At 39.5% G+C, this 15,721-nt stretch overlaps 1 protein-coding gene across 2 annotated transcripts in view; it reads left to right on the top strand.

Moving 5' to 3' along the window:
- The first annotated feature begins 679 nt into the window (after positions 1-679).
- LOC133574661 (sorting nexin-18-like) overlaps positions 680-15,721 on the top strand; it is a 45,706-nt gene continuing 30,664 nt past the window's right edge. Inside the window, exons 1-4 of one of the 2 annotated variants that reach the window (XM_061926864.1) lie at positions 680-851; positions 9,361-9,842; positions 14,283-14,576; positions 14,918-15,300. In XM_061926864.1, the coding sequence (XP_061782848.1) occupies positions 813-851; positions 9,361-9,842; positions 14,283-14,576; positions 14,918-15,300 (1,198 nt within the window). In that variant the 5' untranslated portion in view covers positions 680-812. Of the gene's footprint in view, positions 852-7,509; positions 9,843-14,282; positions 14,577-14,917; positions 15,301-15,721 lie in introns of those variants that run through there. The other variant, XM_061926863.2, reaches the window with a different exon arrangement.

Here is a 15,721-nt window from a genome sequence, read left to right as displayed (position 1 = left end):
TTTAAGACAGTGAAATGTTATTGAAGAAATTGCCTGTATTGGGGCAAGTTTTTTTCAACAATATTTCTAATGGGTGTGTTTTAAAAGTGAGTAATTTAGTAGTCAAGGCTGGAATATTGTAGGTTCTATTGTATGATTTAGCACCTTTAGTAAATGATAATGTCATCAGAATTATATAATTGTATCATGCCATATAATGCAATATTTAATATTATTTCAGTTGTGATACATTTCAAATACAGTACAATAGATTGTTTAGTTTATGGATTTGGAGGTGAAGTCTGAGTAGAACATCCCCTGCGCCCCTGCAGCACCATCACAAGGCTGTCCCATGATGAATCACACACACTGCACTCGGCGCCATGAAAAAATACTATTAATAGTATATTAATGACCACCTGAGAATATAAAGACACGACACGTCATAGTGATGAACGCCACAAGGTCACTTTACACACATCAGTCATCCCCAGTTGAGGGTTTCGCAAAGCTCTTATATAAGTAATATACGTCATATAGTATGATAATATCGTGTTCCATTTGAGGTGTTTTACAGTTGTACATGTACAGGGCAGGTGCACACACTCACACACATGCGAAAACGCACATGCGTCCACATACCGCACAGCAGCTCTCTCATGCCTTGAGCCGAGCACACGAAGGTGGTAGGTCTGTTCATTAGGCGGCTCTGAAAAACTCTGCTGCCGTATTTCTCCATCTTATCCTGGCAGAAGCTAACCGGGTTCCGGTAAAAGTCCAGCGTCTTGTCCCCCAGCATCGACACACCTGTGCTGCCCAGTAGTTTTGACATAATGCAGCGGCGGAAGGAAACTGTAAACGCTCTCGGCCAGGTGATTCCGCCTGTCAGGATGGGACAAAGTTCTAATAGGCCGAATTAGCAAGTCGAAACTTTGTCAAATTAAGTCCAGTTTTACCGTGTACGCAGTTTAAAAGTCGTTGTTTGAAGACACGTTGTCCTACGTGTCAAATTACGGCCACTATTTTCTCCGAGGTATCTGTAAGTACTCAGCTGTACCAGTGGTTGTTGACTGGTGCGTTCAAATGCCCTCGGATTTTTAAATTGACGTTGAACGCTCTTCACTACTTCCGCAATTTTCCTGCCTCAGGCATCGGAACACAACAGTGAGCTTTTAATGTGACAAAAACCAATCTATGTTAATATAATTCACTCGGTCATAAACTAGAAAACACACATTTGGACAACACGTTTTAGTTTCCTTTTGTTTATTTGCAAACGAAACATCAGAAAGAGCAGTGCCAACTTTGTCTCTGTCAAGCAGGAACACGTACGTTTAAAATAAAATAGTGTAGTATTTTTCTAAAGTGCTTGTTATTTGTCTTTGTCTTGAAATATACTATATTTTAAAACAAATGTTTGACTTAATACGGTATCTATATAAAAGTTGTCAAAGTTTCTCTTCTTTTTGGCACAACTTGTTCTCTGACAAATAAGTAAACGTCAAATTGTGTGATCACGTATCATGTATTCTAACAAGAGCTTATGTGTAGTGTTTTTGCTTTTATTTTTGAAAGAGCCATTTCAGCTTTCGTATTGCTTATATTATATACGGCAACTTGTTTTTTTCTCGTCTTCGTTCAATCGGTGCACACGTCATTAACACGGTCTTCAATAATAGTTTTCTGATGTTATAAGAGACAGACTGTAACAACTAATTGATTTTGCAAATGTTTTATGTCAATCGGTATTTGACATCAAAGTTGGAATTATAGCTTTGTCAATTAGTAAATAACACCTCACTGCTAAATAAATAAATATATAATTTCGAAAGAATATTTGTTTTTTAAATGGGTTATTCATTGTTTTTGCCCATGTGTTTATGTTTACTTTTTCATTTAATGCTGTCATGGCATAGCAGTTTTGAATTGACTTCCCTGTGGTAGGCCATATATCGAACACGTTTCTTTCCCTTTGGATCTATCAATGTATGTATGTTTTTATCTTTTAATATGAACTTTGGACATTATCTGGAATGTAAACACATGACTATTTAACAGAGGTGTGGACTCGAGTCACATGACTTGGACTCGAGTCATGAATTTGATGACTTTAGACTCGACTTGACAAAATGTAAAGAGACTTGCAACTGGACTTAGACTTTAACATCAATGACTTAAGTCACAATTGTGACTTCACTTGGACTTGAGCCTTTTGACTTGACATGACTTGCCACTTTCTCCAAAATCCAAAGCTTAAAAAGTTATTTGGGAGCGCTCCGTATTTTTCATTTTCTTCGTCTGTCTATCAGCGTGTTATTCCTGTCAGCTGGTGTGCTGTCAGTACAACAGCCAATCAAATTAGATTTACGTTGTTTTCATCACACAGCATTCATCCAATCAAATTGCAGGACAACCAATGAACAAGAGTTGTCCAAGAACGTGCCAGTGATAAACAATTATGTTAAAGTTGGTTTCGTTCGGGTATAAAAACTACGACTTGGTCAACAAAAAACGAATTGCCGTATGCAAATCACGCAGTTCGAATATTACAGACGGAGACGCAACAACTTCCAACTTCGTTCGACATTTGAAGTTGCACAAAGAAGGGTAAGTTTTGAATGTAAGATAACGTTTATTGGCTAAGTAACGTGACTTTTATTTGCTGTGTAGTTAAATCAGTGAGGCTGCAAACTCACTGCTAACGTTATAACCATAGACATCTTATAAGTAGACGCAGCATAGAGCGCTACTGCCTACTGGCGCAGACGAGGCGCGTGGCCGCCATCTTGGAGTGGTGGTCCGCTCCACTCAGTGCAATTAATTTGGCAGGAGCAATGAACTATCAGCGCATTTAATTCATTTTACCTCACTGAATACCACTGATTTTCACCCCCTTTTTTGTCATACGTGTAGCTATGATAACAGACACATATTTTGGCGTGTTTTATTATTCATAGTTTGCTTAACAGTAATATAATATTCTTATACGCTTAAGTGACCAGACGTCCGAGATCAAAACTGGGAATATAATCCCAGAGAAGGGGGAAAAAAACGGTAAACTATTTTTAAATTGAAGAAACAATATGATTAGGTTATATATACATATGCGTGTATCCTACATAAACAATGTATGAATACATTAGATATCTATATATCTTAGGGACCTATAGACTGTATCTCTGTTGCTGCAGCAGCAGAGAGTTTATTCTGTCTTGACACTTTGTATTGATATTTTCTATTACATTCTTCCCTTAAATGATAATGTTTTCAGTGATTGTTTTATATGTATTATTTTATGTAAGTCGCTTTGGATAAAAGCGTCTGCCAAATACTTAAACATATATAAACACCTGAAAGTCTTCATATCAGCTAAAACCACCAATCTGTTTCACTGGATTCAGAATAAAACCAAATTCTGTTTAACCCAACAATGTTAGTATTTGAATATTGGTTACTTGAAGACTGATTCCTGGTTACAATTATACTGTTAAGAAAGTATTGTCTTATACTTTGCCTAAAATGAGAATGCATCATAATCAGTAGTGGCTGGTGAATTTTGTTTTAGGTGGGGCTGAAAGTTTGTAAACCAAACCCCTGTAGGGGGGTCATCCTCCCCCAGAATATTTCTTTGTGATTTTCACATACAAATATTGAAGATCTTTGATTCTTCTCAACTCTGTGGTAATATTATTTTCATAAAATACAACCAATAGTACGTTAATGTTAAATCTCACTTGTGAAAAGTAATCCCCCGATTCCTATTTTCAACAGTCCGCTCATTTGAGCAGGAAAACGCTGAACACCAGCCCGGCATCTTTGTTTTCTACCTTTCAACTGTCAGTTTAGGCTGCTCGCCGGCTCCTCATCAGCACTTCAAGATGGCGGCCAAATTGCTCACGTCACAGCAACCAATGTTGCGTCTACTTATAAGATGTCTATGGTTATAACGTCATTGCAAACACGGCAATCTGTTGCGTCCACTGCAGTTTGCTACCTTATTCATACTTTTTGTCAAGTGATTTTTTTTAAGCAGGGTTTCATGAGGTACCTATACATAACGTTACGTTAGTCAATGTATCACACACAGTAACGTAACGTTAGTCAATGTATCACACACAGTAACATTACGTTAGTCAATGTATCACGCACAGTAACATTACGTTAGTCAATGTATCACACACAGTAACGTAACGTTAGTCAATGTATCACACACAGTAACGTAACGTTAGACGGCAGTCAGCAGCACCGCGTATTTTAGCCACCTACAAAAAGACAAACATAGTCAAATAAAGGTCAGTTAAAATGTATACTATATTAAGAATATGTGTACATATTGCATAGGGTCCTGACATCTAAAAAGTACAACTCTGTTCATTGTTATGTTCATATATTTGTTATGTTTTTCATGTGTACGCACACATAAACACACATACAGTATGAGATGAGATCAATGAGATAAGGTAAGAACAGGATAGAAACTGCTGTGGAACTAGTTACAATGCAATATGCCATGGAAATACAATGTTAACACTTTTGTGCAAATAAGTACAGTTGCACTTGTTTTTTTCAAATGTGTTTATTCTGTAAAGGAATGAGTTACATGTTTAAAATGACTGGTTAATAGTGCTATTTTGAAGTGTAATGTCAGCACTATCTTTTTCCCTGCAATTTCAAATGCACTTGTTTTAATAAATAAATACAGCGTTTTAAAAGCATACACAATCTGTGTAAATATATTAGTCTGTGGTTAAATGACTTGAAAGGACTCGAAACTCAAAATGCAGGACTTGGGACTTGACTTGAGACTTTCCAGTCTTGACTTTGGACTTGACTCGGACTTGCCCTGTCTTGACTCGGGACTTGACTCGAGACTTGAGGGTAAAGACTTGAGACTTACTTGTGACTTGCAAAGCAATGACTTGGTCCCACCTCTGCTATTTAACTTATTGGATTGAACTGAATCGCAGTTGCCAATGTATTCTTTTTGTTCCATAGAAAATACAAATCATTACAATATTTGTAAAATATTAACAATACATTATTTCTTATTATCTAATTACAGTATTAACTTACTTGAACTGCATATTTGTTGGCTGTGCCTTTTATTCACACACTCAGGCTCCCATAACTAAATCTACGTCTGTATGTGCTGTACATGTACACTCAATAATTGGTTGGGGCTTCTTTTGAATAAATTTGCATGTCAGTCAGTTGCACTCCACAGGTGTTATGAGAGCCCAGGTTGCTCTGATAGTGCATTGTTGGGTTTGACTTATCAGATTTTTCTCTTGACAATACCCCATAGATTTTGGCGAGTTTGCTGGCCAATTAAGGACAGGGGTACCATGGTCCATAAACCTAGTATTGGTAGTTGTAGCACTGTGTGCAGGTACCACGTCCTGTTGGAAAAAAAAATCTGTATCTCGATAAAGTTGAGTGTATAGAGAGTGGTCTAAAACTACCTATTAGATGGCTACAGTGACCGTGGACATCAGAAAACACAGTGAACCAACACCAGCAGATGACATGGTACCAAAACTACCAGTACGTGTTTTAAAGCCCATGGTATCCTTGTCCTTAATTGGCCGGCAAACTCGCCTGACCTTGTCAACCCCATAGATTATAGAAAATCTATATGGGGTAGGGTATTGTCAAGAAGGAAAATGCGATACGCCAGACCCAACAATGCAGAAGAGCTGAAGGCCATTCTCATAACATCTGAGGAGTGCCAGAGACTGATGCCACACCCTATTGCTGCAGTAATTCTGGCAAAAGGAGACCCGACCAAGTCTGTAAATGTTCATACTTTTCATGGTTATACTTTTCAGGTGGCTAACATTTCTATAATCCATACTTGCCAACCCTCCCGGATTTTCCAGGAGACTCCCGAAATTCAGCGTCTCTCCCGAAAACCTCCCGGGACAAATTTTCTCCCGAAAATCTCCCGAAATTCAGGTGGAGCTGGAGGCCACGCCCCCTCCAGCTCCATGCGGACCTGAGTGACGTGTTGACAACCTGTTCACACGTCCGCTTTCCCACAATTTAAACAGCTAATGATCGAGGGCGAGTTCTTGGTTTCTTATGTGGGTTTATTGTACGGCAGTTTCATTAACGTCCTCCCAGCGCGGTAACAACACACAACAACAGCATTTCGTCTACCGTAAAGCAGTTCGTCTGCCGTAAACAGCAATGTTGTGACACTTTTAAACAGGACAATACTGCCATCTGCTGTACATGCATATGTGACCCACCCATAATGTGTCACATTTTTGTGTTGATTTATTTTTTTTATTTTGTGGTTTGAATTCGTTTTTGGAGCTGTCATTCCACATTTATCAGTATTCACATTGGTCAGTAGGGGGCAGTAGGGCGTTTCTTCCCAATTGAATGCTATCACCTGCAGACCGGAAGTGTCTTGTCATTCTGATGAGCGCGACCAGTCTGTGAACAATTGAAACATCCTGTGTGCTTTTTCCTCCTGTATAACAGGTTAGTTTTGGTGAATCAACTCACTGAATAATATCCATGTGATCTTTATAAGTTTAAGTACACATTCTGATGGTGGAGCCTAACTCTGAAGTGTTTGTGAGTAGTAGTTTGTATTTGTGAATGAATCCAGTGCACAGCTACAGTAATCAATACAAAATGGCGACTTGAGTACGCAATGTTTATATAGGAACTTCTGATCCTAATTCAGACTCCAAATTAGAGCTCCCGTTTTCTTATTGATTTTATAATGTATATTTGTATAATGTGTGTGTTCTGAAATAGTGACAGAGAATAGAACAAGGATGGACAATTCAACCCTTAACTCAACAATTAGTAGATGAGTGTTATGTGTGTGTAAATGTGTAAATAAATCCATCCATCCATCCATCCATCTTCCTCCGCTTATCCGAGGTTGGGTCGTGGGGGCAGCAGCTTAAGCAGGGAAGCCCAGACTTCCCTCTCCCCAGCCACTTCGTCCAGCTCCTCCCGGGGGATCCCGAGGCGTTCCCAGGCCAGCCGGGAGACATAGTCTTCCCAGCGTGTCCTGGTTCTTCCCCGTGGCCTCCTACCGGTCGGACGTGCCCGAAACACCTTCCTAGGGAGGCGTTCGGGTGGCATCCTGACCAGATGCCCGAACCACCTCATCTGGCTCCTCTCGATGTGGAGGAGCAGCGGCTTTACTTTGAGCTCCCCCCGAATGACATGTAAATAAATGAACACTGAAATTCAAGTATTTCTTTAATTTATGTATATATATATATATATACATAAATAATAATTTATTATATATATATATATATATATATATATATATATATATATATATATATATATATATATATGTAATAAAAAATGTATATATATATAGCTAGAATTCACTGAAAGTCAAGTATTTTTTATATATATATATCTTAACCACGCCCCCCACCCCCACCCCCACCCCCCGAAATCGGAGGTCTCAAGGTTGGCAAGTATGCTATAATCCTTTTTTTTTTACTTGTCATAATAATATTATAATTTCCTGATATACTGAATTTGGGATTTTCATTATTATTTTTTTTTACAATTACAACAATTTAAAATAAATATACATTTGAAATATATATTTGTAATGAATGCATATAGAAAATTCACAAAAGCATCTAGGCCTTGTTCATATGCAGAAGAGATTTCTACAGATCACTGTTGGGGAAACTTTGCATGGTATTGACTATACCTGCATGTTACACGCGGTGGCGTCAGGGGTGGTGCTGCAAACACGGAATTGACGTCGACTGACACACGACACATAATGACTAATTAGCCGTGACTTTTTTTTTGTTGCTACAAGGTAACTACTTTCATTTGAGAAAACATTTGCTTGGTCAATAGAAGGCATAATAGAGGACTCCATCTTGCAAGATTTTTCTATGACCTCAGAATTAAAAAAAAAAAAAGTGTATTTCCCCTTTAAAGGGGAACTGCACTTTTTTCCACTTTTGCCACACAGTTTGTATACAAAACGTTAATGGAGGGTTTTGAAGTTTATTCTAATTAACCACATCTTCCAAGAGTTTTTTATTATCTTTAAAATCCTAATTAAAAAGAAAACAAAAACCTATCTCAAAAATTGTCAAAAAGTTAGATATAGTAATTAAAAAAAATCTTATTCTGAATTTAACTCATTCAATCAAATAACTTTTGCACAATATTCTGATTTTTTAGATGCACGTTGGTCCACAGTATATATTTGAAACCCTGGGTTGATTCCTATTGCAGCTTTCTCTTAACATTAATATGTGGTGTCGCACTGGCCTCTAGCGACAGAAGCTTGACATTACACATACTATATGACATCCCAGGACCATTTAAATGTCAATAAATAAACATTTGTAAATGTAATTGCATTGATATTCAGTAATTATCAGAACCAAATGCATATTGTTAGACATATCACGTTCGGTATCGATTGCAATATGATTATGTATCTGAGGTGTGGAGGCGGCGGTGCAATATAAATGGTTGTAATTTTACCCACTGCCACAAAATGTCCTCAATGCACACTGTCTGAAACTTGCCAAAAAATTACCTAAAAAAACACTGCACAATATCACCGTTGTTGAGAAGCCGCTGTGCACGATGTGGCACAAAGCTAACATATAGAAGCTGCATAACTTCTACATCACATAATTCTAAGGGATATGAATAGAATACACACATTTTTCCCCTTCATGTGAATTGCGTGGCTTGACCAAACTTGCATTAGGCTCCGCCCCTTTCGGTCCTACTACGTGTTCGGGCTGGTATCCTTAACTTACAAGCATCTCGGGTAGAAGACGGAGAAAAAAGGGACCTCAGCCCTTTTCATTATCCGCCATTAACGCCAACATCGACCCATCGAAGGTCTGTCAACTTGTTTTTTATAAGACGTCATGATTTTTGTTCGATGAAATACGTATTTGAAGTTGAGAGAGAGAAGAGGAGGTGATTGCCGGATATCTGATAGGATTTGTAGTTTGCTATTTTTTCTTTTGCGCGCGGATTAAGCAAACAGGTTTTTGACAAAAGTGTGGAAAAGTTGCAACTTCCTCAGGATCTTTATGTTGGGAATCAAAGAAGGTTCTTGAGCAAAGAAAGAGAGAACTCATCTTGAGAATGGCGCTAAAGGCCAGGGTGTTGTACGACTTCAGCTCGGAGAACCAAGGGGAGATCTCCATTAGTGAGAACGAGATGGTCACCCTGTTTAGTGAGGAAGAACTACAGGGCTGGTTGGAGGGGGAGAACAGCAGGGGGGATGTTGGCCTCTTCCCAGCGTCCTATGTGGAGATCATTAGGGATCACATCACCTCCAACAACAACAATGGTTTCTCCTCTCCTAAAGTTGTCACCCCCACCCATGTCACCTATTCTCAGAAAGGACCCGAAGCAGGAAGTGTTGGCAGCGGGGGAGGCAGCTTCCACACCAGCCAGGGGAGCGATGACGACTGGGACGACGAATGGGATGACACTTCTCCAGCGACGGACACCCCCAGGGGTCTGGGTACCTCACCGCCTTCCTTGTACCCTGTGACCACCTCCCTTCCGGGCAGACGCAGCAGCTCGCAGCAACCTCAGGCCAAGAGCTCGGCCACGGTGGGAAGGAACCTAAACAGGTTCTCCACCTTTGTCAAGTCTGGAGGTGAGGCCTTCTTGCTCGGGGAGGCGGCCGCTTTTGTTAGAGATGGGGACAAGATCTGTGTGGCAATGGGCAAGCACGGACCCGAGTGGCAGGAGGACCCATACCCCTTCACCTGCACGATTGACGACCCCACCAAGCAGACTAAGTTCAAAGGCATGAAGAGCTACATGTCCTATGGCCTGACCCCGACACACACCAACGTTCAAGTCAACCGCAGGTAGGAAGCTTCTTGACTTTCCTCATACCCTTTAACTAAATGGTGGTGTGGCTTGTGGCCTGTTCCCATGTTCCCACTGTTTGCACCAAATTGCAAAAGCAGAACTAAGTGTGGCCTTTTGCTCTCAGGAATCCCGTGTTTCCTTTCTCATTGTTTCATTGTGTTTAGTCCTTAGATCAACATGTTGCTGTACACTAGTTTCTCTTATATCTATCCTCTCCTGCCCCTGTTATTACCAACTATTACCTCTCTAAGTACTGTAAAAAAGGTCACGAATAAAAGTGTTGTTGGCTTTATGGACTATGTGTAGCAGGGAAATTCCACTAAATTGTTTTGGGGGCCACATTTGCAGAAAGCTAAGGACAGGAAGTTGAGGGAGGGGGCATAATGACTGCTCCCTTCACTATTTGTCTTATTTTGTACATTCCTGGGAACGAGTGTCCTCTACAGTGGATATTTGATTTTGGGTGTACTTTATTTGCCAGAGTTACAAATTCTTTGGGGTGGGGGAAATACCCTTGTCTACAGTGTAAAAAATCTGTAGATTCTACAAAACAAAACGTAAATTTATTGCAGCTATTACAGGGGTTTTGACACCGAACAACTTAAAAAACAGTTTTTTGTACTGTAAAATTCTTGCAACTGAGCTTTCCATTTTTAAAAATAAAGGCTACGTTCAATGTTTTTACAGTGCATTACTGTAATTGAAAAAAACAATAACCAAAAAACGGTAGCACTCTTATTTTTACACAACATGCAATATTTATTTGGACAACAGTCAAGATTAGGGCTGCAGCTGTCCATTATTTTAGTTATTGAGTAATCTTAATGATTAGTTTGTTCGATACATTTAATAATCATAAACATACTTTTAAGCAGATTTCAGGGAATATTACTGGAATAAAGAACAATTTCTCTGCATTCTTTAATCTAATAAAATTGCACTTTTGACATGTGTCTATCAATTAAAAAATAAATAAATAAAACACTCTCCGTTGTTTTCCGCCACACACATCAAGGCACTCACGCACCACGGCCCTCATGTGCACTCTATTGCAATGTTTATTTTGTAATTAGACGATTGATTTAAGCAACAAAATATAAATCAAAACTTTTTTTCTCATTGAATTAGTCTATTAATTGTTGGAGCCCTCAAGATATGATTTAATTGAAGATTTTCAGCTTCATTTTTTTAAGTGGATGCACAACAATTTGGCATTTTATATCCAATGTTAACATGTACCTCACATTTAAAAAGAAAAACAGACTTTTAGATCATAAATATTGTATAAAAACAATGATAGATAAAATAAAATATGCACTACTAACAACTAAAGTAGTTTTAGGAAGTAATGTAATAACAATGTTCAGGATTTATTTTGGAGAGTGGACTTCTACGGTATTTCCTGAAAGCTGCTTCTCCGTCAAACACACCATCAACAGCTTTTCCATACTTTCACGGATACATGTCAGTCCTTCACACTCAGTTTCTTCCTTCCCATGTTTGAAAGATAAAGTTATGTCAACAGGTAGGAAGCTTATATACAAAGATATAAGCTAACTATAAGCTAATGCTCACAAGAAATACCAGACATTTTAGGCAGATATAACAGGGTTTACCGTGACATTTGCTCAGAGGGGATTCTTGTAACTCACATTTTTTCATGCAACTTAAAGCATAAAAATTAGCCGAGAAATAGCACTCCTAAATTGAGGTGCCGCTGCCGCCTTAACAACAAAGAGCCACTGCCTAAACTAAAGTCTTAACAAGCTGCTTCGCTTAGTTCTGCCTCTGTCAGTACGTCTCTGCAGCACCCAGCATTGTCCCACCCACAGAACCACCTGATTGTTACACACAGAGCGGTAACAGCCAATCAGCAGAGCGTATTCAGAGCACATGTAACAGCCAATCAGCAGCGCGTATTCAGAGCGCATGTAACAGCCAATCAGCAGTGCGTATTCAGAGCGCATGTAACCATAGACATCTTATACTTTAAGTAGACGCAGCATTGGCTGCTGTGACACGAGAAATTCGTCTGCCATCTTGAAGTGGTGATGAGGAGCCGGCGAGCAGCCTAAACTGACAGTTGACAGGCTGGTGTTCAGCGTTTTCCTGCTCAAAAGAGCGGACTGTCGAAAATAGGAATCAGGGGATTACTTTTCACAAGTAAGATTTAACATTAACGTACTATTGGTCGTATTTTGTGAAAAGAATATTACCACAGAGTTGAGAAGGAGCAAAGATCTTCAATAGTACTGAAATCGTAGCCGCGAGCAAACAAGAGTATGACTATGATAGAATTGCTTGTCAATGAAATTAATTACATTTAAAAATCTCATACTTGAATAACATAAAGTTGAAATAAATGAGGAAGATAAAGATTGTCAAAGCCAACAGGGGTAAAAGTTAGGACCACAGTCCAGATTGTGGGTGCTGATATAAAGACTTTCAGGTGTAAATATATGTTTATGTTTAAGTATTTGGCAGACGCTTTTATCCAAAACGACATACATAAAAAATACATATAAAACAATCACTGTAAACATTGTCATTTAAGGGAAGAATGTAATACAAAATATCAATACAAAGTGTCAAGACAGAATAAACTCTCTGCTGCTGCAGCAACAGAGATACAGTCTATAGGTCCCTAAGATATATAGATATCTAATGTATTCATTCATTGTTTATGTAGGATATACACATGTATATATATGGTAAATGGTAAATGGTAAATGGGTCGTACTTGTATAGCGCTTTTCTACCTTTTTTTTTAAGGAACTCAAAGCGCTTTGACACTATTTTCCACATTCACCCATTCACACACACACACATTCACACACTGATGGCGGGAGCTGCCATGCACGGCGCTAACCGGGCCCATCAGGAGCAAGGGTGAAGTGTCTTGCTCAAGGACACAACGGACGTGATTAGGATGGTAGAAGGTGGGGATTGAACCAGCAACCCTCAGATTGCTGGCACGGCCACTCTTCCAACTTCGCCACGCCGTCCCCCTATATAACACGCCTATATCGATTAAAAAATAGCTGACCGTTTTTTTTCCCCTTCTCTGGGATTATATTCCCAGTTTTGATCTCGGACGTCTGGTCACTTATAGCATATAAGAAAATTATATTACTGTTAAGTAAACTATGAAAAATAAAACACGCCAAAACATGTGTCCTTTATCATAGCTACACATATGACAAAAAAACGCGTGAAAATCAGTGGTACTCAGTGAGGTAAGATTAATTAAATCTTTGCTCCTGCCAAATGAATTGCACTGAGTGGCGCGGATCACCACTCCAAGATGGTGGCCCTGCGTCTCGTCAGCGCCAGTAGGCAGTAGCGGTCGATGCTGCGTCTACTTATAAGATGTCTATGCATGTAAAAGCCAATCAGCAGTGCGTATTCAGAGCGCATGTAACAGCCAATAAGCATTGCGTATTCAGAGCGCATGGAGTCAGTGCTCCTGCGGTGGAGTGAGCAGATAGGTGTTTAGCAGGTAAGGCAGCGGACTCTCCCCAAATTATAATAAACACCTCCCAGTCAACTACTAGTAACATCACTATGAGCCTGTTGACGAAAGAAACATAAGCAGCAGCTCAACTCGCTCGCAGTGCTTGAGGTGAAGGCTAATTATCTTTTAGCGTAACGTTAGCTCATTGTGCGGTGTGTGTGCGTGTGTGTGTACGGACAGCAAAGCCATGTCTGTCTGAGAGAAAGACAAGCATTATTGACCTACAGTTAACAACTAAGTTATTTCACTTTACCTTTTCTGTGTTCATTGAGCTGTGTTGAAGCAGCAAAAAAGGACATTATGTTAAATGAAGAGTTTCCTGAAGCTGTCTCTGATAGTTGATATAATAATGTAACTGCATCATAAAGCCTACATGAACTCCATGGTGTTCAGGGTTGAATAGTCTCTCATATTGCTATTGTACTATGTTTTCAGCTATAGTTACATTAATCATTAGTAATGTAGCAACCTAGTTTTGAATGGCAGGGTCCCTGCTATCACATGTTGATAAAAATATCACATTTACATAATAAACATCAACTACAGGCTTCCCAAATGCTGTAATAAATTAAGCATTATGAGTTGAACATGTCAGCATGTGGCCCCACTTTTAACTCTTTTTTTCAAACGCTTATTGTAAACGCTTTAATTTCATTAATTTGACTTAGTAAGTCATTATTTTGTCATTATTTTGACTTACTAAGTCACAATAATGACATACTTAGTATCTCAGGTAACTCGGACTGAAACATATTAGCTAAAATATAGTATTTAAATCTGTAAGAATTAGGTTTTAGACAGCATAAACCTTAGTAGACGTAGGTGCTCTTTTTCTCTTGTTCCCACGTCTCCATTTAATCCCCCATATGCTTACTATATACACCCATGATTCATCTTACCGCCGTTTCCTCGTCCGATGCAGGTACAAACATTTTGACTGGCTCTACGCTCGGCTGGTGGAGCGTTTTCCCGTCATCTCAGTGCCACATCTGCCGGAGAAACAGGCCACTGGGCGTTTTGAGGAGGACTTTATATCCAAGCGAAGGAAAGGCCTCATCTGGTGGATGAACCACATGACCAGCCACCCTGTGCTGGCCCGCTGCGACGTCTTTCAGCATTTCCTCACATGTGGGGCGGATGAGAAGGCCTGGAAACAGGGCAAGAGGAAAGCAGAGAGGGATGAGTTGGTCGGGGCAAATTTCTTCCTCACGATCAGGTATGAACATCTTATGAATGCTACAGATTATTGAGTCAAAAATTGTGTCCAAATGCACAAACAAAACACCTCATGGTTTTTTGTCAGATGTTCAAGTTAATTTATACATTTACTTTTTAAACAGTAAGAGTTTTAGTGGTCGGGTATTGCCCTTATAGCAAAGTAATTGTAAATTTGTTCAAGTCACTGTGTTTTTTGTCACAGGCCAATGTGAGCGAGAAAAGCATGTTTGTGGAGTCAAGATGATGTAATGTTTGAAGTATTTGCCAAATAAGGCTGCAAGGCATCTGTTGGTAGCAAGAATATGCTCCCTTCTTTAAGAATGTCTGTCCTCCATCAAGCACGCCGGCTGTTCCACTTGACCTTCAGGAAGTGGAGAGCAAGATCGAAGGCTTCAAGACCTTCACTAAGAAGATGGACGAGAACATTGTGCTCGTCAACACCACCATCAATGACTTTGCACGCAAGCAGATGTCAGGATTCAAGAAAGAGTACCAGAAAGTGGGACAATCCTTCAAACTCCTCTCACAGGCGTTTGAGATGGATCAGCAGGTCTTCTCAGCAGGTCTGAACAAGGCCATCGCGTATACTGGTGATGCCTATGAGGCCATAGGAGAGTATTTTGCAGACCAACCACGTCACGACCTGGATCCCATTTCTGATCTGCTGGATCTCTACAGAGGACATCTGGCCAACTTTCCTGACATCATCCATGTGCAGAAAGGTCAGGAATTGAATGTTTAATGTCTGAATAATATATTTTATTTCTACCAAAGGGTTCTGTTTAGTTTGGTTCACCACAGTGTAGTTGTATACAGAAAGATTTAGGCTGTACCTCCAAAATGCCAAAATGTGTACCGAACTGGACCAAATCATGCAGCTAGGTAAAAGGAGGCATTTGATAAAGTTGCACAAAAATACATATATTTAGATTTACACCAACATTCATAACTTTTTTTGTGTAATGAACTGCATCACATGGAAACGCTAACATTTTAATCAAGACTCAAGCTGCATTTTCGTTAACATGAGGGGCGACACTCCTCACTTCCCGTGGCATTAATTAAATAACTCTTCTTTTGACTTGTCTTTGTTCGAGTACGTACACGAATGAACAGTTGAATAAACGAGCGTGCCGTGTTTTT

This window comes from Nerophis lumbriciformis, linkage group LG32 (genome assembly GCF_033978685.3).
Source record: "Nerophis lumbriciformis linkage group LG32, RoL_Nlum_v2.1, whole genome shotgun sequence".
Classification (NCBI taxonomy): domain Eukaryota; kingdom Metazoa; phylum Chordata; class Actinopteri; order Syngnathiformes; family Syngnathidae; genus Nerophis; species Nerophis lumbriciformis.
Note: the sequence above shows the minus strand (reverse complement) of the source record. Positions and strands in the feature narration are given on the sequence as shown.